Below are 26,317 nucleotides of genomic sequence, written 5' to 3' on the forward strand. Positions count from 1 at the left end.
AGACAAAATGTTCTGTTTCCAACGCATTTGAGTAGTGAAATCAGATAAAAATTCTTTCCATCGAAAAATGCATTTCATTAAAATAATCGTAAATTAAATACATAAAAGATAATCTTTGTGCTAAACTCAAAAAACTTCCAAATTTTATTATCTGTTGTCACTACACATCCCCATTGTAGCCTTTGCCACGGTTATACCCTTAGTCGAGGGTGTTGATCAAACGAACAAAACTCTCCCTTACTTGATATATATATTAATATATTATGGTATTTGGTATGGATATTGTATGGTATGTATGTAATGATACATCTTAATCTAATTTAAATCCTATTTAATTTCTAAATTTTCATCTTAATTTAACTCATATTAACTTCATTTTAAAATGTTCTCTTCTAGATTCAATTCCCACTCTTTTATTTAATTAATGCTACACGCGCTTATTTTAAAAATTCTTACCTCTCCTTTTCTCGAGCTCCGAGTGAAAGGATAAAAATCTTTAATGCTTGCAACATTTTTCTAAAGATACCTGAAATGCCCTTAATTAAAAAGACAAGTGGCAAAGAAGTCTCTATACTCTTTACATTGAGATACTCTTTGCACGAGTATCGCGATGTGAACGGACGTCGGTTTTATCATCGCTTCTTGTACATAATATACCTACCGGATGAAATAAATCGGAAGTTTTGAAATTTCAAAACTATTTTCTCTTGGGCCACGCAACTGCTAAAATGAGTTCAGCAGTTATCTTCATTTCAATGACGAACAGCGCACGGATGTTTTTTGAGAAGTTGTCAGCTAAAACCTTAAAATATTATTTTTGGATTTGGTTACTACAGTATATATAAAAGTACTTCGAGGGATGTTTTTAATATTTGCAGTGCCATTCTATTTCAGACGATGCTTCATCGGATAGCGCCATTCTGAATGAACTTGAGAAAATTGACGACGAAGCCGATCAGCAAGGAATCATATTTCTGAAAACAAGTGATTTGGCCGCTGCTGAAAAGTTTGGAATCGAATATCTTCCGGCTTTAGTGTTCTTTTATGAGGGAATGCCCAATCTATATCCTGGTATGGCAATTTTAAAAACTTAAAAAAATAGTATAAAAATATGAAGCACCTTAAGAAATTAAAAGAAGTTTTTGTAGCGCACAAAAACATTTCAAAATATTACAACTTACGGTTACCTATAAAATAGGCTGAAGAGCCTGAATTCCCAATTAATTCTTCTAAAATCCTCGATACTTCGCAATTAATTTTTTTTTACATATTTTAATGATGTAATTATTTACATTTAATAAAGCGTATTTTAAATTAATAAATAATGTTGCATCTTAGTGATCAAAGCTATATATATATATATATATATATATATATATATATATATATATATATATATATATATATATATATATATATATATATATATAACCAATCTTAAGTAAGAAAAAGTTTGAAAACGAAACAAAACAGTTTTGAAATCGCAAATAAAATTTATAACCTATTTAAACTAAAACCAAAAAAGAACTTCATAGTATTTAGACAGCGCAATTGCAGCTCCTTCTAAAACACAGATGAATTGATACAAAAGTATTAGAATCAAGTTAATAGGAAAAACAAAAAATCAAACCAAAAAAATTATAAAAAAATATAAAAAAAGAATCCGGCCCGAAGACTTTTTCAAGAGTCACCCTCAGGCAGGGATTCAAAGAAAGGGATTTTTCTGTGAGGAAATACAGACATTGTCTAATAATGATTCCTCGTGACCCGAAAATCCCCTGAAATTATGCTCAAGAGATATACCATTTTAACAGAAAGGAAAACAAAACAACAAATTAGAAGAAATTAACCACAACAAAGTAAAAATACAATAACAAAAATAACAATAAAAACAAAAAATAGCACTAAAATTAAAAATTAAAAACGAAAAGGCCAGTACATACCATCAACAGTCAAGGAAACTTTAAACTATCGATTGTGATTCCCTGTTTTTAAAAAACTAACGGTAAATTATGTAAACAGATGTAGGCTCCCAGCGCCATCTATTGAGTGATCCAATATGCAAGGAAAGTTCTATTTTTATTTAAGTCAAAGGATTAATCCCAAACCATACCTTGTTTAATTAAAAAATTGACATTACAGTAATTTCTAGGAAATTCATTTTTAATTAAATTTTTAAGGAGGTTGTTTGATGCTTCAATATAAGAATTTTTATTATTGCAAACCCTTTTGATCCTGTTAACTTGTGAGAAAATTAGATTTTTGAAAATTTTAGAGTTTAGATTGGAATGGTAGTTGCATAGTTTTGTTATTTTAAAGTTGAAATCATCCCTTTTATCGTATATACCAACTATTGTTTTATCATTAGAAATTTCGATTTTTAAATCCAGAAAGGTAGCCTCAAGTTGATTTTTATTTGTATCTTTTAGAATTAAATCTTGTGGATAGCAATTAGTAATAATATTAGTATTGTCTAAGTTAATCAAAAGTAGGTCATCAATATATCTGTTAATTTCTGTTTAATTTGTAAATATTATTATAAAGAACTTTTAATTAATGAATATAACTCTAATGCAACTTATATGTTAAAGAACACCGGGAAAAAGGAATTAGATAAAAGAATGCTAGCTTTCGCAAAAAAAACCAAAACTAAGACTTGCTCTCTTAACTATCCTTATTTATTCCCAACAGTTAAATTTCATAAAAATCCATTAAAATTCAGATTCGTAACCTGTAGCACTGGCAGTTATAATTACTATACGGGTAAACATTTCTTTAAATACTTAAAAATTATCCTGGACAAAATAAAAAATGAAGACAACTTTATTATTTCTAGTAACAAAGAAGTATTGGATTTTCTTAAAGATAACAACATTAATAAACTTAATACTTTTGATTTCGAAAATTTATACACTAATCTACCTCATGAAAAATTAATAAAGGTCTGCACTTTTATATATGACGGATATTTAAATGAAAATATCATTCCTAAAAATAACTGGCTTCAGTTATGCAATTTTAATATTACTGAAAATTACGTGTTTAATGGTATTAATTTTTATAAGCAAGTCAAGGGCATTCCAATGGGAACAGCTTTCTCAAGTGCTTTAGCTAATATTTTCCTGCATTACTATGAGAAAAAAATAATTAAATATAATTTAATAAACGGGTGGAGATATATTGATGACCTACTTTTGATTAACTTAGATAATACTAATATTATTACTAATTGCTATCCAAAAGATTTAATTCTAAAAGATACAAATAAAAATCAACTTGAGGCTACCTTTCTGGATTTAAAAATCGAAATTTCTAATGATAAAACAATAGTTGGTATATACGATAAAAGGGATGATTTCAACTTTAAAATAACAAAACTATGCAACTACCATTCCAATCTAAACTCTAAAATTTTCAAAAATCTAATTTTCTCACAAGTTAACAGGATCAAAAGGGTTTGCAATAATAAAAATTCTTATATTGAAGCATCAAACAACCTCCTTAAAAATTTAATTAAAATGAATTTCCTAGAAATTACTGTAATGTCAATTTTTTAATTAAACAAGGTATGGTTCGGGATTAATCCTTTGACTTAAATAAAAATAGAACTTTCCTTGCATATTGGATCACTCAATAGATAACGCTGGGAGCCTACATCTGTTTACATAATTTACCGTTAGTTTTTTAAAAACAGGGAATCACAATCGATAGTTTAAAGTTTCCTTGACTGTTGATGGTATGTACTGGCCTTTTCGTTTTTAATTTTTAATTTTAGTGCTATTTTTTGTTTTTATTGTTATTTTTGTTATTGTATTTTTACTTTGTTGTGGTTAATTTCTTCTAATTTGTTGTTTTGTTTTCCTTTCTGTTAAAATGGTATATCTCTTGAGCATAATTTCAGGGGATTTTCGGGTCACGAGGAATCATTATTAGACAATGTCCGTATTTCCTCACAGAAAAAATCCCTTTCTTTGAATCCCTGCCTGAGGGCGACCCTTGAAGTCTTCAGGCCGGATTCTTTTTTTATATTTTTTATAATTTTTTTGGTTTAATTTTTATTTGATTTTTTTGTTTTTCCTATTAACTTGATTCTAATACTTTTGTATATATATATATATATTTGTATGCAACTGCTGTTTAATAACTTGCTTGTTTATAGTCAGTGATTAATGCTCTGCAAAGAACTCTGATAATCCAGGTGCAAACATAAACGCATGATTGTTGTAGTGCTATGCCTAAAGTATTCACATGACGTACTGTTTTCGCTTCTGTAAGGATGAACTAGCATAAAATACAATCTTAATACATGTTACGATAGAATGACATGGAAAAAATTGATTACTAGAGAGAAAGTTATTGCTTAGTTGTCAGTAATTTGTATTTATATTTAAAGTTTTAATGTACGGATCAAATTCTGCGTCTTCCTTTTTTACAGGAGATGTCAAAGATGAAGACGAGGTATTAGAATGGCTGATAACTCAACTAACTAAAGATGAAATCGAAGATGTCACTGAGAAAATGCTTTTGTATTTAGTTGATTCATCGCCGAATTTAGCTGCTTTATTCTGTAAGCCTTTTCGCATCCGTTTTCGAAAATGTCTGTATACAAAATGTTTTAATTGAATGTTCACTAAGAATTGAACGACTTTCACATGCAGATGATGAGGACGCTTCCGTGAGTGCTCTGGTGTTGAAGGAGTTGGAGAACATCGACGACGAACTGAAAGAGCAGGGCATCCCTTTCGTCAAGATCAGCGATTATAGTCTCGCCAAGCAATTCGGCCTGAATGACGAACTCCCTATCCTCGTCTACTTCGAGAACAAGATACCGTCTGTGTATGAGGGTGGGTATTTTTTGATATCGATGCATTCATTATTTCGGGATGTAGGAAGTTATTATTTTAACCTTCAGTTACTATCAATATATAATAATGCTTACTAGAGAGGGACTTGTAGATGCACGGTGTAATTCTTTTAAAACGACAACTGGCAGCTCTCAAAAATTCGGTTGCGACCTCTCGCAATGAAAACTGAATGTTTCTCAAGAAAGACATTATTACTTCCTCGCATGCAAAGTATAAATAATGGTAAAAAAATTCGAAATCGAGATTTAGATGAATCTCCATTCTTTAGACATTCATAAGTTTCAAAAAATATAATATGACTGTCTGTCCGTGTGTCTATGACAAATATGACTCAAAAACGCTTTGAGCTAAACTAATAAAATTGGGATTTGGCCTTTACACAAGTTTGTAGATTCCTTTCAAATGTTGAGCAAAATCCATTGAAAGGAAGTCTGTCTGCTCGAAAGATGATTACAATGTATAAAATTCGGCGCACAGATACGCACACATCTATAGTGCTTTCAAATTTTGAGCTAAATCCAACAAGGGGGTGACCATCTGTTCACCTGTACTACAGCTGTAGCTCGTGTCAAATTTTTGTTTGGGGAAAAAGCATATAAAAAATGTGATTTATTGAATCTGCATGCCATGGATTAATTGTCATAAAACTCGCCAAGAACCCCACGATAGATTCAGTAAAAATGCTAAATTCACGCCAAAGGTTAATAGATCGGAACCGTTGTAAGAAAATGCCATGCAAAGAGTTCTCTGCTTTTTCTAAGGCACACAATTTTTACGGCATGGTAGAAGGGGGAGGGTAGCACTCTTGCCAGTTTGCGAGAAAATTTTGGGGATGCAACTTTCTCAGGTTTCACAAATGACAATTCGCTAAATGTAGCAGCCCTAAAAATTTCGACAGCAACCTCACGAAATTAAAACTAAATATTTCTTAAGAAAAGCATTATTTTTTTATCACTTTTCAAAGTGGCAAATATGCGTCAAGCATATATCGGCAAATGTCTCGTGAACTTCACGATGAGACCGCGCTGCGACAAACGTAGGATTAATTGAAACAAAAGAACTTGGATTGAAAATACATTGGAGAACTGGATTGAACTTCACGTTGAAATAAAAGAACTTGGGTGTTTTCAACGATAAAATGTTGACATCACCCAAGTTCTTTTATTTCAATGTGATTGATGCAATCAAGATTGCCTCAGAAAAGTGCGGGATCCATTTGGAAATTATTTTAGAGTACCCCCATATATTGAACAGTTTTTACAAATAATACCTAAAGAATGAATAAACTGTAGGAAATTCTAAGAAACAATTTAATAATATTTATTTCTAAAATTTAATAATATAAAAAATAATTTTAATAATTTTTAAAATTTACATTTTTTTAAGAGTTTCAGATAATGAGATATTTTTGCATCTTTTCATTGGACGACAGTTAAATGCTTGTGTGAATGAAGGACCTTAAAAACTGTTTCTTCGTTATCATTGTGGACGTTTGTATATAACTAACATATAATTAATCCATATAAATGTGAAAAAGAATAAGTTAAGACATGCGCCTTTTAAATATTATTCAGTAGAGACCGCATAATGACACCTATTTTCACTTCTAATAGCTTTTAAGAAGTTTCTTCTCACTGAATTGATATTTGTTCTGCTGTTATATAAAAATAAATAGAATTCCTATAGTTTTCCTATTAAATTCATAAAGTTTTCATAAAAGTTTAAAATATATACTAAAACAAAAATTAATATATAAAATGAAATTTTTGTTGCCAAGTTTATTTATATATCTAGAGGTTAATAATATGTATTTGGATTAAGTTCATTCTGAGAGAATTTAACTTTGTTTTATTAGGATAAACAATTTTAATAGAATTCATTCCATATCGTAAGTATAAAAATACAAAAAAATGTACAAACTAAGCCTATCTGTAACGTCAAAATTAAATTGTCATTTTATTTTTCCTTTTTAATTCTTCAGCCAATGTAGCAAAATAAATTCTAAAGATGTAAAGAAAACATAGAATTATTGCACTTTAAGATACTTAAAACCTTCCTTACTATTGCGCAGCTAGTTTGTCAAAGATTTATTTTCAATAAAATCTCTTATAAATAATGTCCATGATTTCGTCTGTTATGTAGTAAGCACAAGGAAAAAAATGGGCTGTATTCAATTTTAATTTATTGAAAAGGCATGAGTTCCTACCACATGCAAAATAAATAAATAAATAATAAATATAAATAAATAAAACACACACACAGACAAAACAGAGAGCAACCTACCATCCGGATCCTCAACCCGGAGGTTTGATATTTACGTAAAAGGGCTCACCAGGGGGTTTCAACTTTGGCAATGAGAACCAAATCACCTCGGAGTTCTAAACAAACTATTTTTAGACATCAGATGTCAACTGCGCATGTTGACTACACCAAAGATGAATCCTCAAAGATACCTTGTTAGTCTATTGAGTATAACACCACCGTTCACGCCGATGATGTGTCGTTTAATAAAGAGTTTGCCAAGGGCAATATAAGCACTGTCATACACATTAAAGCCATCTACCTTTTATAATCTTATACTCATTGTGGACATGAACATCCGTACAGAGGCCAGTCCCACGACACAGCGCTATACGTAACTTAAATGCCCGGTTTTTCTGTTCGATATCGCAAATTCACTTCTTATTTACTTTTAAACGACGCAAATATTGAAGAAAAGTTTTCTTTTATAACTTCCAACAATAGAAGGAAAATTCCCTGTTAAATATTTGATGAAACAACGAAAATGGTTTGAATTTCAAACAGCAATGTCATAGAATGTTGGAAATGAAGCAAACAAATATTTTTTTAAAAATTACAAAAATCCACGAAAATGTGGATAATTATTATTAAACTGTATTAGAAAAACAGTTTTAAGTTTTGAAAAAGTGTAAAAATCTATTTTAGGCTATAATATTTTTGGAAGTTACAGAGCTGAAACGCTATAATTTTGCTTACTTTATAATTAGTTAAAATTCTAATTAAATTTTTTAAAAAAATCTTCCCACCGTTTAAGAGATATCTATGCGATAAGTTTGACCGAGCGGTCCTGTCTTGTTTAACGCCAACGCACACGCAGATACATATTTCTCTTTCTTAAGAGATGTCATTCATTTATGAATAAAGATATCTATCTGTATATCAGCATAAATAAATGTTTATTCCTATAATATTCGAATTAAAAACAAAACTTTAATGAATCCACTGAGGGTATGTTTTTTCAGTTATGGATCGTGGAACATAAATATTCTAAAACTGTTGCAAAAATGAAAAAATCTGTTTAACTTTGAATCAAGAAGAAAAAACAAACAAAAAAATATGATATACCAGACAATATTCTCACTATTTACATATATATCACATATATGCATTTCAAGAAATTCTCAACAAATTCAAATAATAATCTGCGAAGGCTGTGCACTGTTAAGTCTCAATTCAGGATTCATTAACCATTTTGCCATGTGATTTTTCTTGCATGACTGGAAATACTATTTAGGCTGTAATCGAGACGACTTAACTGCAACTTCTTTAAGTTGTAGTTTCGGTTTGTATTTTCAGTTTCAGTTATGCGATATTCAGTCTTCATAATGTATATGTGCTTGAGAAGATGCTCATTTTGATGAACGCGTCTTAGACAGGTGGTGACTTTTTCTATTTCTAGAAAAACCTGTTTCAATGAGAGTTTCGACAACAGTATAAAAGACTGAACATCTAGCAATGGTGGTATGGGAACTGTGAAAATGGAATTAACATTGAAATCAAATTTTAAGTTTAAAAACAAGTCTGAAATTTGACCATTCTAGTTCGATATGAAAATTCTCAATTTCTTAAAAATAAATCAGAAAGCTTATTTAGAGTTAAAAATTATTTTCTTCGTTATTTAAATACTTGTTGGCATCATATTTTTAAAGGCTAAATTATATCGCTGGATATTTCAGTGATTAACAGATGGTTTCATTTTCTTTTCAGGTGATTTGACGATTGAGGCCGACGTCCTCGAGTGGCTAATTAAGCAAAAGAATGAAGACAGTATTGAAGAAGTTACAGAAGAAATTTTATTAAGCCTTGTTAAAGATAGAGGATATGTCCTGTCTTTTTTCGGTATTTATTTTTTTATTTATAAAAGATCCCTTATAATTAGTTGAAATTTATTTGAGGCGTGCATTTTTTCGTACCTATTGCTTCGAATGTCATTCACTTTTTTTTAAAAAAACTTGTTTTATATTTATAAAATTTTTGCAATGTAAAATGTGCTACATATCTGAAATTTTGTTCGATTTTGTATTTTGATGTAATATAGACTGTTTAAATATTTTAAGAACTTAATTTTTAAGTAATCGATTTAATTCTTTATTATATATGCATGGCATCACCTAAGAAAGATCTATTTTTGGATTTCATAATATTTATCATAATTAAATGTAAATCGCGGGCTTAAAAATACAAAAAGAATTAAATATTTAAAACAGTATTTTTAGTACATGAATAAAAGTGCGTTAAAAAAATCTGTTGTTTTTACCTCAGCTCCAAATGATTGCACAGAATGTGAAACCATTCTGAAGGAACTGGAAAATATCGACGATGAACTGGACAAAGTCGGCATTCTGTTGGTCACCACGGACGATATGAGCGTCGCCGTCTCAAAGGCAAAGATTTCTCAATTCCCAGCTTTGGTCCTGTTTCGCAATGAGGAGCCAGTCCCCTACACAGGTTAATGAAGCAAATTTCATTTTACTTCACCGCCTCATTTCTGAGGAGATGATGATAAACAGAATTGATAACATCGCGAGCAAAGCAATTACATTTCATTAAAAACTGATGATGAAAAGTTTCTCCTAATGTTACTATATACTATTTCAAGATGCTTCATAGAATTTTGAACTAATTTCCTTTTTCTGTTTTGTCCTCATCTCATTTGTGATTGGACTGGAAATAAAAACATTTTTAAAAGTATATACTCCTCGAAGCCTTCTTTCAAAGATGAAAAAATATTAATAACTTTTTGTCATAACCTCAAAATACAAAAATAAGTTAGATTCGAAGCCTTCTTTCAAAGATGAAAAAATATTAATAACTTTTTGTCATAACCTCAAAATACAAAAATAAAATGTAACATTATCGATTCATTTTTTAAGGATAAATGAACTGAAAATGAAATCTGAGCTCTTTCGTCGGTTTTTGCATCCTTCGACTATTCCACTTAACTTGCAATTTAAGAATTCCTGATTCAAATGATCTTGAATAAAAGCTGCGAGTGCATTAACAATTCCTTTTTTGTGTGTTCAGGAGATCTGATGGACGAGGGCGCTATCTTGGCTTGGGCCACAAGCGAAGAAACGTTAGACATTCCCGATGCCATCGAGGAGGTGAACAGTTTGATGCTGGAAAATCTGCTCAACACTTCGCATTCTGTTGCCGTGCTCTTCTGTTAGTATAAGCTGTCTTTCGTATCTTGCACTCGATCTCATATAATGGGATTATTTCTTTATCAAACTGTTGACAGGTAGAAATATTTACGTAATTTTCCTGGAATAATCAGAAAATTTATTCCCTAAAATGTTTTCCCTTCTTCAAGAATTCGCATTTAGAAATCTTACGCCCTACTGATCATTATACTGCGTATTTCTCTAAATTTTTTTTTTATCAGCTCTCGTAAAATTTGAACTTTGAATTGAAATTGGAAGTAATTAAAGTTCCATTAATACGAAAACATTTTTTACTAAAATCGAGCACATTTTTTGAAAAATATGAGTACAGTATCGTTCGGTATTGAAATCTTAGGAATTATTATCCTTGCATTACAAAATTATTTTCATAATTTATGCAATATTTTAAAGAATTATTCAATTTTAAAACTCAAAGTATTCTTAAGAAGGAGTTTTAAGATCAATAGCTGCTTATCTTTTAGGCATTATTATCATTTCTTTTGTTTGACTGTAGTTATTGGGGACATTTAAAAATGAATTGAAATGCATTCATAAAAATGTGCTTAGAGCCATTTCCCGACAGTCGCGCACTTTTTAGTTTATCAGAAGAAAATCTCTAAAAATGATATATTTCTCGAAAAATAATAATAAACCCCAATTAAAATTAAATCTGTCAATTAATTATATTTCTTTGACTAATTATATTCTTTGATTCAGATACTGTTTCGAAGTATTTATTATTAAAAAAAAAGAGTATTATTGTTTCTGGAATCCATTTTACATACGAAGAAAATTAAGATTTCTCAGTGTTGCCTTAATAAGATGATCGACACATTCCAGATTCAAAACTCGACTGTCCTTTATGTGAAACTGTTCTGCAAAGAGTGGAGGACATTGACGATGATGCTGAGAACAACGACATAGATTTCGTGAAAGTGTCTGATCCCGAAGTGGCAGAGGCTTACAATGTTACGCATTTTCCCACGTTATTTCTCTTCAAAAAGGACGTCTTAAACGAGTACAAAGGTAAGGTTTTTGATTTCCAGATAGGAATTTCTTTAAAGTTTGTTTTTAGATTTAAAAAAAAACATTTTTTGCTTTTTATTTCTAACAACTATATAATACTAAAATTTGTTACTGAATATCCGAAATTCAACTTTAAAAACATGCAGGATTAACAAAATTTTTAATTTCTCAATGAATCAGTCTTCCCCAAATTGTCCTTCAAAGTTAAGCAGGGGCAGAAAACGATTTCGAGTCGTTGGGTACACATATCGACGAAAGCTCTCGAAACTGTACTTATTGCACTGACGGAATTCTGTAACACAGATTTTGTAAGAAGACTCTTCCTTGCTTGATCACGTACAAGCCGCATTCTCTGAAGAACGTACGCAATAGAGAACGGGGGTGGGGGGAGAAGAGGGGGACGGATACCCCGAGAGATAATTACGAAGGCCTTCTGTATTACTTTGTGACACTGTCGGATTAAGTAGCCAGAATGATTACGAAGTCCTCATATATTACGTTATGAACGACTTGAAATTGTCGTTTTATATATCATTGAAATGTAAATAGGTATATGTTATGGTAAATGCATGTTATGTACAATTAATCACATTTGCTGTAATACATACATAACGTTTACATAATTAAGCGCCTTAAAAGGAACTGATCAGTCTCTTTTATTCTCAATCTTGGAATTTCGACCGTGGAAACAACCACAGCAGTGAATTTGGCAGTTTCTACTTACTTGATGTTGTTCGATTTCGTTTGCTTCTCCAGCATTTGACTTTGAATTTAAAGCATGCAACTCATCTCTTCCCTTTTCGCAGGTGACTTGACGAAAGCCAACGAAATCCTGCAGTGGTTGATTGAAAACAGAGACCGGCCAGATAGTTTTATCGAAGATGTGGACAGAAGAGAGTTGGAAGTTCTCATTGAGGAGCGGACCATAGCGGTGTTCTTTTGTAAGTCTCGCCACTCAGTATGTTATTTAATTTAGTTTCTATATTCTTTTACATTCTGAGTTACCTCGAATTTTGTTTTTCAAAGAAATATTTTCACTGTCTGAATCCGCAATATATTTTTGGTCCGACAGTGTATTGATAAAAGAACCTGATTCTGAATCATTTAAAAAAGTAATGGAAGGTAGAGGTGTGGAATAATTAGATTTTGGCTGAAATAGTTGCAAATATTGTTTTTTAAAATGGTAGAGGATGCTGTCGCTTTTGTCGTTCTGCGCATTTCGTTGAATATGCATTTTCACACGAACACAAACTTGATAATATGCATTTTTATTTCATGGGAAAAACGATATATTTTTCAGAGATATATCACATGGGCAGGCGTAAAACTGACAGGAGAGAATTTACCACTAGTAAGTAATTATAAATCACGCCAACCAAAATGTTTACACATCTTTCCTGGTAGGTGATTGATTTCACGCTCAACAGGATTATATTTTGAGCTGAATGCTCAAAGAATGCTCCACCAAACTCTTCAGTGCATCGTTTCCAATCATTACAAAATCACCTAAAATTTGTTTTGGATATTTGAGAATTGCATATGACAATGAAAGTCATTTTATAACTCACCAATCCTTTCAAATTTAATCAGTATTACTTTTAGTAATCGAGTTGTAGCCATCAACTTTTTCAGTAATTTGATGTGATATTCGTTTTCGAGATTCTAACTCGAGATTTTGATGGATTTCCCTGTTTCTCTCCACTCCGAGTTTAAGAAACACATTTGGGTGGAAAGGTCTGCCTGTGAAGAAGATAACTAAAAACGGAATTTGATGCACGGCCTTCGCACCAAATTTATATTCGATCAAATTTTAAGCAAAAGAGGGGGGGGGGGCGACCGTCTGTCTTTCAGGAGCATATAACCGCGGCAACTCAAAAACACAATGATGTATATCAAATTTGGTATGAGAATGCATTTGTACTCATGCGTCAGATTCTGGTTTCGATCGGTTGAACCTAGGGATTGCAATACCGGACCAAAATTACAATACCGGTATTCGGTATTTTTTAGATCTTAATACCGGGATACCGGTTTTAATACTGGTATTAGAAATTTTAGAAAAAGAAAGAAAACACAGGTGTTTCTTTATTTTATTTGCCAGTTTTTATTAGAAAGGGTAAATATCACAAAAAATAATTTGTAACTTATAAATTATAACAGTATATAAACAATCACAATAAAGTAAACGAACAACTTATTTATTTAAATTACAAAAAATTGTAAATATCACTATTTAGTCTGTGGTGCTAATGCAAATTTTTGAAATGTGATCTTAAAAAACATAATGCATCGATTGTACTGTCATTAAGCCTGAAAAGTAATTTTGTGCAAAAATTACTAGCTGTCGAGAACGCTCTTGAGGCATCTACGCTAGTGGGTGGTACTGTTAGCAATGCGCGATATACTTTTTCCAAGTATTTACCTCTAAATCCCTCATCTTCAAATAAATCGATTTCTTATCGGATGGTTTTGGATATAGCTGATTTCTATATTGTATTTTGGTTTGTTGAAATTTTCTTTTTTTATCGCTAATTCTAATTTTTGTTCAAGAGACCATTCCTTTTCACTATCGACATTAGTGTCATCATAATCTTCGATAACTGAACAGAGCTCTTTTGAATGTGGATAGGTTTGTGGGTAAAAAATTTTAAGAAAATTTACTATAAACGTAATCAGATTTGAATTGGTTATTTTATTTTCTTCTTTTTCATTCTCATTTTTAAAATCATTATAATTATGTAAATACCATAAGACATTTTCTATTTCGATATGCCTTTCTTCTGTGCGATTTTTGAATGTAATATATAATCTTCAGATAGTGATGTGTGCTGTTAGGAGTAAACGGTGCAAACGTGTTTTAAAATCTAATATTAACATATATTCGGTTTTATTTTCAGTTAGTATGTATTTTATTAATATGTCATCTTTTATAGAGGAACGTTTAAATATCTTAACAATTTTTCGAACTTAATAAATTATAGGAAGCAATTCTTGATGGGTTAATATTTCATCCTCATTAACAATAACTTCAACAATTACATTGTTAATATCTTCATTCTCAATAGCACTCTCACTCTTACTCTCTTCAAAGTTGGAATCCGAAGTTTCTATATCCACCTTATTTGGATTCTTCTGTTCTTTATTTTTTTGGTATAATACATCTATTATTCCTAACTGAATTCCATGAGCATAGCACAATTGCTGATTTGCACCAATCAACTTTCCAACTTTTTTCATAGCTGTTGCTCCATCAGTCGTTATGGATACAATTTCTTCTTTCAGGGATAATCCATGTTTCGCTAATTTAGATTTAAGCAATTAATTAAGCCATTAATTAGTTAATTAATTTCGCTCGTTAGGGAGACATAAAAATAAAAACGTATACTATTTTGCTATGTTGGCGATCTTTGAACGTATAGTAGAGACAATTTTAAAAATTTCTAGTAAATACCGAAAAACCGGTATTTAAACTTGTGAATACCGGTATTACAAAATTGTACAAATGGCTCAAAATACCGGTATTCGGTATCCCGGTATGGCAATCCCTAGTTGGACCCTAAAAAACGAATTCGCCTTTGTTCGAGAGTATACCTGATTCGGGGGGGGGGTTCACTCGGGCTGATTTCATTTAATGTAAGTTCATAATCACCTTTCTAAAATTTAATGAAATGAAGCGTAGCTATTTAGATGAATTACTTTTAACTACGAAGATCTATTCTGTGACTAGCAGTCATTCCAATACTGGTCATTATTATTATTATTATGGTGCGAAATACATCACTGTGATATTTTCAAATTTTGCAGATGACGAGAACTGCACCACCTGCGACGCCATTCTGCACGAGCTCGAGAACATCGATGACGACTCTGATCGGTATGACGTGCAGATTCTGAAGACAAATGACACTGAGTTTGCCACGGAACTGGGAGTGTCTACCGTCCCTTCCTTTGTCTACTTCGAAGGCATGCTTCCGAGCATCTATGATGGTGAGGGGATCTTTATTTCAGGAAGAATCGATTCTAAGTAATCTGTCTATTACCTGCATGAAATGAAGTGACGGAAGGATTATTTTAAAGAATTTAGGTTGCATCATACTTTTAATTTCAATGTAGAGCAATATACAGTGAACAGTGGAACTTCGTTTAGCGAGCATAAGTAGTTCATGGAGTCTCGATGAACGAAATCCACGTGAAACGGAACAATGCTTTCCATTCCGGAAATGAAACATTCAAACAAGTTCCTTATTCAAGCAATTTATTACGCTTTTATTGTCTAAAGACATTCGTCTTTGGCCGCTTTAGATTTGGTGGAAATGAGACGCAGCATTACCGTTAAATGAATCTACAACACGCACAGTTATCGAAATGTTTCTCAACATACGATGTAATAATTTCCAGTGCTTTCGGTATTTCCCTTATTTCAGCAGAAAGTTATTGCTCTGTTGCATCTGTTATTACTTCCTCTCCAGCCCAAATTTTATCCTATTTAACTTTTTGTCGTGATATGGAATTCATTTCCATAACTAACCGACAGTTCTGGTTATGTCCTTCCAGCAGCTCGCCGATACCGTTGCCATCCACCTCCAGCCCCATAATCTTCTCCTCAGTTAAGGTGCCACAGAGACTTGTCGAAACACCTCAGAGCCGCATTCGACAACGCTATGCAGCCGAAATTTCTTTGATGTCGATATGACGGCTCTTTTGAAATGAGCGCTCAACACAAACAACTGCGGTCTAATCGCAGCATTTGACTTCGTTGAACGTCACTGGAACATCGCTCGCCAAGCGAGTCACCTTTTTGCATTTTGTTTCGCCCGCTATGCGATGTTTTGTTGCACTCATCCAGTAGAGTATCTTTTTACCGTCTTTGCAGTATTCAAATCTCTCGCATTTTTCACCCCCCCCCCCGCCTCATGTTTGCGTAAGGATGTTCGAATCAAATGACTCTTGCACCATAAACGTCAAAATAAAATCGATTTTTTGGATTTCAGTGAAATGTTCAATCCATTTGCTTCTCCATTATCAATACTCGATAGTGCATAAATTGCTTGTAAATCTCTCCCACGTTTCACTCAAAACTTTCTCAACTTGCAACACTGACAAAAGGAACAAGCACGGTGCAACACACATTTGAAATTCCTAAATACGGATGAAACGAAAATATTATTTAGTAATAAAAAATAATTAACACTTTTATTAAAATATTCAGAAATAGAACTTTTAAAGTTATCGAATTGAAAAACGGTCGTTGAGCTATTTCCAAAGCGTTCATTTCCTAGTTCAACTAAGAACTTCGGTTTCATGACCCATTTCTGTTCTCACGTATATACCGGGTGTCCCATAAATTTGTAAATACTTTAAAAATTCATAAAAATTGAAGGACTGGGTGTATTTGAATGCGGTTTGCGAAACTATTATTCTCATAAAGGGAAATTTTTTTTGATACAGAAAAAAAATTCAAAAATTTGTCAATAGAGGGCGCTGCACACAAGCAAATCAGTGGAAATATGCAAATTAAAGTCCAATGAAAGGCAGAGTGAGCGATTGACACATCATTTCTAAAGGTTTGCAAAAGGTTTGTATTAAGATGTTGACACTGGTGGATAAAGCACTATTGGTAAAGTTGTTTTATGTCAGCAACGAATCGGCGGCTGAAGCCTTACGAAAGTTTAGGACCCAGAAAAGATTGAAGAAAGGTTCAGGTCCGATCACTCCTGCTGGACTTGTTTCCCTAGTACGCCGTTTCGGAAGTTTGTGTCATCGGCCACGCAGTGGTGCACCTCGTTTAACAACAGTCCATACCCCCGATGTCTCTTCGCAAATGGACACGCTAAGGAAACAGTCTACAAGTGCAGTCAGTAGCGCACGAGAAGTGGCACGAATAACTGGTATACCAAAGACTTCGGTGTACCGTATCCTTCATGGTGTATTGCAATTGTACTCATACAAATTGCAATCGCTACATCAGCTCTTACCAAATGATACAGCTAAGAGATTGGAATTCTCAAATTGGGCTTTGGCGAAAATTGAAGATGATCCGCCATGGATGCTGAAAATATTGTGGACAGATGAGGCTCATTTTGCTTTGCATGGAGCAGTTAATACCCATAACTGTAGAATATGGGCACATGAGAATCCACATGCTTACACTGAGAAGCCCCTGCATTCACCACTGGTTACTGTTTGGTGTGGTTTCACTGCATCCATTATTGTAGGCCCTTTTTTCTTTGAAAAGCCCTGTAAAAAAGCAGGATGGAAGAACATGTTCAATTAATGGAACAAGTTACTTGGAAATGTTACTGAAGGAAGTGATACCGTCCTTATTGGAACACGATGTCTTTGACACAGTGACATTCATGCAAGACGGGGCACCTCCTCACATCGAAACCGAAGTGAAGGCATTTTTGAGAAGAGCTTTTACCGAAGAACTGATAATCAGCCGTCACTTTACACATGAATGGCCCCCACGCTCACCAGATTTAACGCCCCTTGATTTTTGGCTATGGGGTTATCTTAAGTCTCGGGTGTACCACCATAGGCCAACTTCGTTAGTGCAGTTAAAGGAAGCCATTCTCCACGAAATCTCATGCATTCATCCGGATATGCTGTATGATGCAGTTACCAGTGTTGTCTGCCACTTCCAAACTGTTATTTGCGGTAATGGCGGACACATAGAACAAGTACTGTAGTACTGGTGTGATACGCATGTAAACAATTGCTTGCATGCAAATAAAAGTATTTTTCCCGTAGAATTGTATGTTTTGCTTGTGTTTAGCGCCCTCTATCGACAAATTTTTGAACTATTTCTTTTTTTTGCATGAAAAAAAAATCCCCCTTCATGAGAATAACAGTTTCGCAAACCGCATTAAAATATACTCATTCCTTCAATTTTTATGAATTTTTAAAGTATTTACAAATTTACGTTACACCCGGTATATCCTTCGACGCGCTAAATCTGTAACTGAGCAAATATTATTACTTTCGTGCTCAAATTTTAAGATGTTAAGCACCATGCTCAGTTGCTCGTAAATGATGGTATACTTATTCATTCTTTCTGGTTTCGTCTAACTGTCATATAAAACATAAATCTCAAACCGCTAAATTAAATTTTAACGCTTATTGTTAAAACCCAGTTCATATAGAAATGTCGTCTCAACGATACCATATCCGATGGACTCCATCTCTCTTTCTTTAAATGGAAGGAGGCCACCCTATAAGGGGATTCATGTCTTCATAAAAGGGTCAAGTATAAAATACTTAAAAGTAAATGACCACTTCCTCCTCTAAGCCTGACTGAATGATAAATTATTAAATACATCCAACATTTGGTTAGAGGCAGACATTTATGTCTACATGGAAATTGTTTAACCTTCCCTCTTTTCAGGCGATTTGATGGATGAAAACGAATTGCTGTTATGGCTGATTGAGCAGAAGACTGAGGACACGATCGAGAACATCAATCGGGACATGCTCTTCAGATTGATCGAAGAGCAGGAATACTTGGCCATTTATTTCTGTATGTTTTCGACGTCGATTTCATGATGCATGCGATCGATTCAAATCCGTAAGTTTATCTTTGTCTGGCTGAGATTTTATTTTCTGTGATTCGAATGCACTGTTTTCAGACAGAGAAAATGACAAGCTGAGCAAGGAGATCCTGAAACACTTGGAGCAAATCGACGACGACTGCAGCGACTACGAAGTGCAGCTTCTCAAAATGTCGGACGGTCTGATGGCGAAAAAGTACAGAGTGCGGAATCCCCCTGGTTTAGTTTTTTTCCGTCACGGAAATCCAATCGTGTATCCAGGTAATTAGTTTCAGATTTACAATGAGCATTACTATCCTTTTTCAGAATTATATTTTACTAGTTAGCAGTTATGGGGTAAACAAGAAAAGAATGGGGATTTACTTACCGTTCAATTCAATCAAGTATTTTTTGAAGTGGTCCCATCCGAATTTGGCTTTCAATGTGCGCAGATGAGTCGAATAAAATACTCAATTTTAAAGACGTCATTTTTAAAAGTGATGAGGCAAAACCCAAATTCTTAATTAGGTGAGTCGTGCGAGGGGGGAAAAGAAGCGAAACATGTTTTATGGACTTGTTTTGCGAGCTGCGGGTAATAAAACTTCGAGGGCGGGAAACTTCATGATCACCACCACTTGGTTGTCGTGATAAGTACAGTAAGGCATTATTTGGTTACCTTCATTGCTAAAAATTATGCACTAAAAGTTCATTTTTTCAATGAAAATTTGCATTTAATCAATGTCATTTTATGTAAATATGATTCAATAGATTTTGAATTTCCAACATTTGCAAAAAGTACTTTAACATTTCTTTAAGTCTAGCATCAGAGTTCGAAACATATTTTTACCTCAACTTGCCAAGAAGCGCAATTTTATCACCGAGAATTCAGTATGTTTATTTTTTTTCTAGCCAACCAAATCAAGAAATTGGAAACCAGCATTCTATAAAAATTCAGTGGAAATAAGAAACATCGTATGTCAGATGAAATATTGAAAATTCTCGCAAATGAGCAATTATATAATAATTTCCCAAACGATCTCAGATACGGAAGATGCAGAAGCGTCTGGAAAAAAATGTCAACAAAATATGCAAAGAGCTATACAGTTTCCAAATATAGAGAAATAAATGTATTTTTAGGGGGAAATGCCTCTTCTTGGCATACTCAAGCCGAAATTTGGTACTCGTGACTAATTTTACATATCCATTACATACCGCACTTTTAAATCAGGCTCGCGAAATATCAGAAAAATAGACAAAAGCAAAATGTACTTTTTTTCGAACTCTAAATTGCCAAATTTCATTCAAATTTCATTGATAAAATTCTTTGACAATCCCAATTCAGCATTCTTCGTTTATGAGAAAAAAAATCGACTTAATTCTCTTAAGTTATTCCTAAATCTTATACAAATTTTTTGTAACAAAATTGTTTTCTACTACACTTTAAAAATATGTCACGCAAGAACTGAGAATAAATATATACGTTAAATGAAAACACTGTTGTCTATTCAAATTTTTAAAAGAATATTTTCTTTGCAGGTGACCTTACAGATGAAGAGGAAGTATTGGATTGGCTGACCAGCCCCGACAACATGGAGAGCAGCGATTCTATCGAAAAAGTCAATAAGAGAATGCTGGAGCGAGTGCTTGCCAGATGCGATTATCTTGCAGTTTTCTTTTGTAAGACCCTTTATTTCATGCGGAAACTTCAGTTCACCACTTTATTAATATAATGTTTTCTGTTTATTGTAAATAGATTCTTTTTTAAAAATTTAATTAAGTCAATAATTATTTGCTACAAGTATAATGGTAATGTAAACTGCTTCTAACCTCTATCTGTATTTTTTATGTGAACTGAATGCATTGCCAGCCAATTATTCTAATAATAAACTAGGATAGCGAAGACAAAGAATAAGATTCTATAAAAAGTGTTAATAAAAGATTTCTGATTTAGAAGTCATTACATGAATGTGTCTAAATTTTAAAAATATTCTTTCAGAATCGATTTTATGTGAAGAAAAGATATCTTCTTATTTTTCCGAAATTTGTCGACGATGAAAATAACAATGTTTCAATTTTCAGATCTTCAAGTTGTTCCAAAATGAATCGGTGGCAATTACTTTGTAATCTTCGTATTATAGAGTGACACCATAGGATCTGGAAATTCATTTACAGGCGCTATCTTCAACTAACTATCCGAGGTTAGATAGTTTATGTAGAGGAAGAAGTGGGAGAGATAAAACGGGAAATTCAACGTAGATAATTATTTTGATAGTAAATTTGCCATACCGTTCGATAATGGCGTCGAAATCTTTGCATTTCGGTTTTTTCCCTTGTTTAGTTTAGTTACATTAATATCCCGTTTTAAAGCAACACTAGGGCTATTTCGGGACAGACCTCTTAATTTTGAAGTGTGGCCGAAGACGAGGTTGTTGCCTGAGCTCTCACCATCCTCTCCAGGCTTCTGCACCACATCAAAGTGAGGACGTTTGGTACCAACAGGATTTAGTTTGCACCATATACTCTTACACGGTGATTTTATCCGTGGAATCTGATTTCGAACCGGGAATCGCCGGTCTTGAAGCTCAAACTTTAACACCAGACCCGAAATATCAGCCTATATTTGTTACATTTAGACACAATTCTTCTTGCCTCCACTGCCTTCCATGGGCGCACTTTTTAAAGAACATATATTTTCAATTAGCGATAGCACAGTTCTCTCTTTAATAAAAAGAATAGAAGAAAAAATTGTAGGCAAATGTCTGCTCTATAATGTTCTATAGTGAATTACAGCAACAGGTTTTCAAATTCATTACACCACTGAGTACTTGCTATTTCTCTGCAATATACGGTTGCAGTATTTCATTGAAATATTGTTGTGGATTGTTTCAGATCGCCGGTTCCACTGCCGCAAGTGTGCCAAAGCCCTGGAAGAGCTGGAGTACATCGACGACGACGCCGAGGCGGAAGGCATTCACTTTGTGAAAATCGAAGATGAGAAATTGGCGAGATCGTTTGGCGTCTACAACATGCCTGCTTTGATATTTTTCCGATTTGGAGATACGGAAGATCCTGTTATTTATGCTGGTAAGAGCTTGCTATATATGCATGTTAAGTGATCGTAAGGGAGTTGAATGCTAAAATGCAAATTCAACCAGAATTTGAAGGGCGTCGTCAGAAATTTCGGTCTATTTTCCTTAAATGCGGTTGGTTTCATGAATGAAAAGCATATTTTGCTGAAGAATGTGATTCGACATGAACAAAGAAAGAACCGAACCCATTTCTTTTTACAAATTCCATATTGCATTTTGGTTAAGTAGAGTTTTCTTTTGCATATCAAGCTGTTATTGGGGTTTGAGAAGAAGAGTAAACAGTTTATTTTAAATTCAAAAGAGGAATTCGAATCTGTTGGTATTCTGAAGTTCTAAGGCTTTAAGGAGACAGAAGGCTTATCAAGCAAATCATGAAAGCTTTTTAAAGTGGCGTTTGTCAAACAAGTGAAACTTAGATGCTAACCATGCATCGATATATATGAGTCTGAAACGTTTTTTCCCTTTTAAAACTGATTCCGAATATCAAAACTAATAATGGATAAATTGCTAATAAATGCATTATTCATTTGACGTCAGACGGATCTGTAATGAAATAAAGGTAGTTTTTGATCTATTCCTTTTAATTAAGAATATACTTTCAAATTTTATTTTTAAAATATTTTTCATGTGGAGAATAGTTATTATCATCTTTTGCGGTGCCTTATCATCAGCAATTAATCCAGTAATTATATAAATCAAAAGTGCCGAAGGAGGTCTACAACTAAAGTAAAATATAATTAAAATAGGACTTTATGAAGTAGGTATCGAAGTGGGAGCTCATGAGATCAAATGACAGAATTTTATTTATATTTGGTCATTTAGAATTTTATTCGTCATATTAAAATTAACATTGAAGCCTACTTATTTACATACAAAGTGCTTAAATGTATACTAGTAAGTCAGTTTTAAACAACGATTCTTTTAGTTAAAATTAAATTTCACAACCATTTTTCCGCGGATTTTCGAAAAAGTGGTATTAAGTAGTCCTCCCCGTTAGGTCTACAAAAATAGATCAGGTTTAGGATATTTGAGAAGCTGCATTTGCTTTACTTCTTTTGAATGTGTCAGATTATTATTAGTTAAACGTGATAATATATGTTAAGTATTTATTTTGCAAGAAATACTGAACTATGTGATATGAATAAAGTTATTATCACGGTCCATTCACTTGTGTGATATTTCATTGTTGTTGCCTGAAGGGAAAACATTCACTTCGTTGATGAGAAATCTGCCTTTGCTTTCCGACTCGAGAGTGAATATTTTTACTCTTCAAATCTGCACGTCAATCGCAACAGTTATTTTTACACACTGCGCGTATTTTTCTACAACCAAAAAGTGGCGATTTTTTACTGAGACATAGAAGAAAAATGAAAGTGCGTGTGACAGTACATAATGGCAAAGTACCCACTGTTTTGGATTGAAGTGTTCATTCATCAAGTTCCCTCTCGCACATATCTAAAGAGCGACTCCTGCAAATGTCGACCCATTTTAAATGTGGGCTACATTTACCCTGTTGCGGACGTACATTTTCTGGCTCAGTTGAGAATCCCTTTGGTTCATTCCATTACACCCATTCATTCCGATGCATTTCTTTTTTTCATTGACGACGTCAGCTTTCATATTTTCCAACAAGTGTAACAATTTTCCATAATGGGTTGGTAATAAATGCAAACTAAATTTTGAGAACAATCTCCCAATTCTCCTTTTATAGCAATTTTAATACGAAATAAAAATAAAAAATTAAAGAATTAATTTTAACAGGAATTACAAATTGTTATTCTACAGTTCGACCACAGAGCAGTCTAATTCTTATAAGATATTTTCATCATTTAATTTATTCTGATCAAGTTCCTAACGCCCGTTTTCTATTAATTTTGAATTTGATTTTTTTAATGAAACGTGTATTCGTCATATTGCATTTTAAATGAATATTCTTCTTTTTGGACTTTTTTTAGATGTCATAAGAAAGTGTATTTTCTAACTATTGCATTAACGTATTCAAAAGTAATATATTCCCCTTCTTACACTTTTTTTAGAAGACTAGAGAAACAGCCATGTAATTCATTGAAAACACTTATTTAAGTAAAAATGCTTTTAAAAAAGAAGGTAAACGATTCACAAATGTACAAATCAATATAACAGGGTATTCCCTTATTATTCTTTGATTGCGACAATGATAATTGTCCCCTGTTATTCAAATGCAATTGTTTATCTAAATGTCAAATATCAATGAATTGCCGATGCCACCCCGCGTTTGTAATCCTGCTTATTCTCCGTTTGGACTATGAGTAGTAAAAATATTATTTAATTTATTATTATGATTTGATTATCTTTCATAGAATCTAGTAGTAAATGTTCTTTCTCTAGAAAAAACAGTTACATTTTAACATTTAGTAATGTATTTAGAATCTGAACACGTTTATTCATTTCTGATATTCACACATTCATTTTATCACAAAACAAAATGACTGCTTCTAGCAAAAATAATCCAACATTCTCCTGTATGTATTTCTTATTTTTTTCTGACCATTATTTGTGTTTCAAGTTCATAAAAAGGGATCAAAATGATTTTCGCTCTCTTTCTGCAAACATGTACGTGCCTCGACACTATTTTTTCCTTTTCAGATCTGCAGGGTGGGATGTAAATGACTGAAAGAAAAATTTCTTTTTACATATATTTAAACTCATGAATTTTTAATATATTGTGAACAGAAGAAATCATCGGACCCGAAAATATATATAAAAAAAAAGCACGCGAACCTTAAAACACAATACTATAATATTTTCAAAGTAAAGTGAATTGTGGTTTTTACTAAAACCCTTCAACTACCTATAATCAGCCTTTTGTTAAATCATTGTCTATTTTTTAAATTAGACAAATCTAGACATCTCTAGCATTAAATCACTCCTAAGATATATTGAACCTATTTCTTTCCATCAGGCGACTTGAAGAACGGCTCGGACATCTTGAGTTGGCTCATCACTCAGAAGGACCCTTCGAGCGATATGATCGAAGAAATGGAAGGCGACGAATTGGAGGAACTCATCGAGACCGCCGAATTCCTGGCAGTTCTCTTCTGTGAGTGATATCGACGATAAACCTCCCGACTTTAAAATCACAAAAAGACTGTGAAGGGAAATTGAATCACAGTATGGTAAAATATGAAAAAATGGGTAGAATATAATTTAAAAATGCATAATTATGCGGTTTTCTTTAAATATAGCAAAATATCAAAAAAATAAAGATCATTTTTAAATCTTTTGCAACTACTTCAAAACCAAATCAAACAAAGAAAATTTTATATAAATTGAAATGAAAACATTTTAACTTCAAAAGCTGATTCATTGAGGATTTATCTATATCAATTAAAAATCAGTTGAACTTAGGTAATAAATATTGACAAAACTGAAAATAAACAATGGAATTTAGCCGTGGAAATGAAATATAATTAGAATGGGCGTTAATGGGTTAAAGTCATTCTTCTTGAGATGTAAAATTATCGTCAGAGGAAGAAAAACAAATCTTTGTGAAATAATTTTCTTCATTACATGCAATTAATGCAGTGGCTTAAGAAAGGCTAGACACTTTTCTTTTCTGTGTAAAAAGCACATTTAACTAAGGTGGTCAGATTTTTAAAAATTTTCATGTTTATGTCTCCTCCATGATAACACTTCACTGATATTTTTTGAACTTTAATATCAATTAATCCATCAAAGGGAAGGCGAGCGTTACGAGTTCAAAATTTTCCATTCGAGCATGCAAGTTGACACTGTTGTTCAAATTTAAGATATGTCTGTAACTAAAGAAGGAGATACGCACGATGCTGAGATCAACATTTATGTAATTAATTAATTAAAAAAAGTAGGATTTGGATTTACTCATCTTCTGCCCGATTCGATTGAATCACTTGCGGTGGCAAAATATTGATGGGGGTGTGTGCTAAGACTGTGACTCGGAGCACAAAGTGTCCAATGCCTTGTAGAAATCGGATAAAGACTTCTAAATGAATTAAATCTCGACCTCGGACTGTGCCCCGGCAAACAATCTCAGTCTCAACCATCATTTTTATTACTCTGGCAACTGCTTGCTGATGTGTGTCGTTGCGATGCCGTGACAAAAGCATCTGGGCATGCGTGACAATTCTTTCCACCACTAGTGGTTCATTTTGATTCCAAAAGTGGGGCAAATCATCAATGAATTAGAAAAAGGATTTATTTTATGATTCTATAATATTTATAATAATGAGTCATAAGTAAATGTAGAAAATAATTGAAATTATTATTATTATTTTATTTTTCATTTCTCATACAAGAGGAAGTGTTTCTTAAATTAACTTTTGGTCGTT

General features: G+C 32.8%; 1 protein-coding gene across 1 annotated transcript in view; it reads left to right on the forward strand.

Annotated features, from left to right (window-relative positions):
* LOC129989201 (uncharacterized) overlaps positions 1 to 26,317 on the forward strand; it is an 80,195-nt gene that overhangs the window by 32,388 nt on the left and 21,490 nt on the right. The window contains exons 12-25 of the mRNA XM_056097616.1: positions 895 to 1,071; positions 4,436 to 4,567; positions 4,659 to 4,844; positions 8,874 to 9,005; positions 9,429 to 9,614; positions 10,191 to 10,331; positions 11,171 to 11,356; positions 12,163 to 12,297; positions 15,161 to 15,343; positions 18,741 to 18,872; positions 18,982 to 19,164; positions 20,419 to 20,559; positions 21,772 to 21,966; positions 24,913 to 25,050. Coding sequence (XP_055953591.1) covers positions 895 to 1,071; positions 4,436 to 4,567; positions 4,659 to 4,844; positions 8,874 to 9,005; positions 9,429 to 9,614; positions 10,191 to 10,331; positions 11,171 to 11,356; positions 12,163 to 12,297; positions 15,161 to 15,343; positions 18,741 to 18,872; positions 18,982 to 19,164; positions 20,419 to 20,559; positions 21,772 to 21,966; positions 24,913 to 25,050 — 2,247 coding nt within the window. The remainder of the gene's footprint in view (positions 1 to 894; positions 1,072 to 4,435; positions 4,568 to 4,658; positions 4,845 to 8,873; positions 9,006 to 9,428; positions 9,615 to 10,190; positions 10,332 to 11,170; positions 11,357 to 12,162; positions 12,298 to 15,160; positions 15,344 to 18,740; positions 18,873 to 18,981; positions 19,165 to 20,418; positions 20,560 to 21,771; positions 21,967 to 24,912; positions 25,051 to 26,317) is intronic.

The sequence above is a fragment of the Argiope bruennichi genome, chromosome 1 (assembly GCF_947563725.1).
Source record: "Argiope bruennichi chromosome 1, qqArgBrue1.1, whole genome shotgun sequence".
NCBI classification, from domain to species: domain Eukaryota; kingdom Metazoa; phylum Arthropoda; class Arachnida; order Araneae; family Araneidae; genus Argiope; species Argiope bruennichi.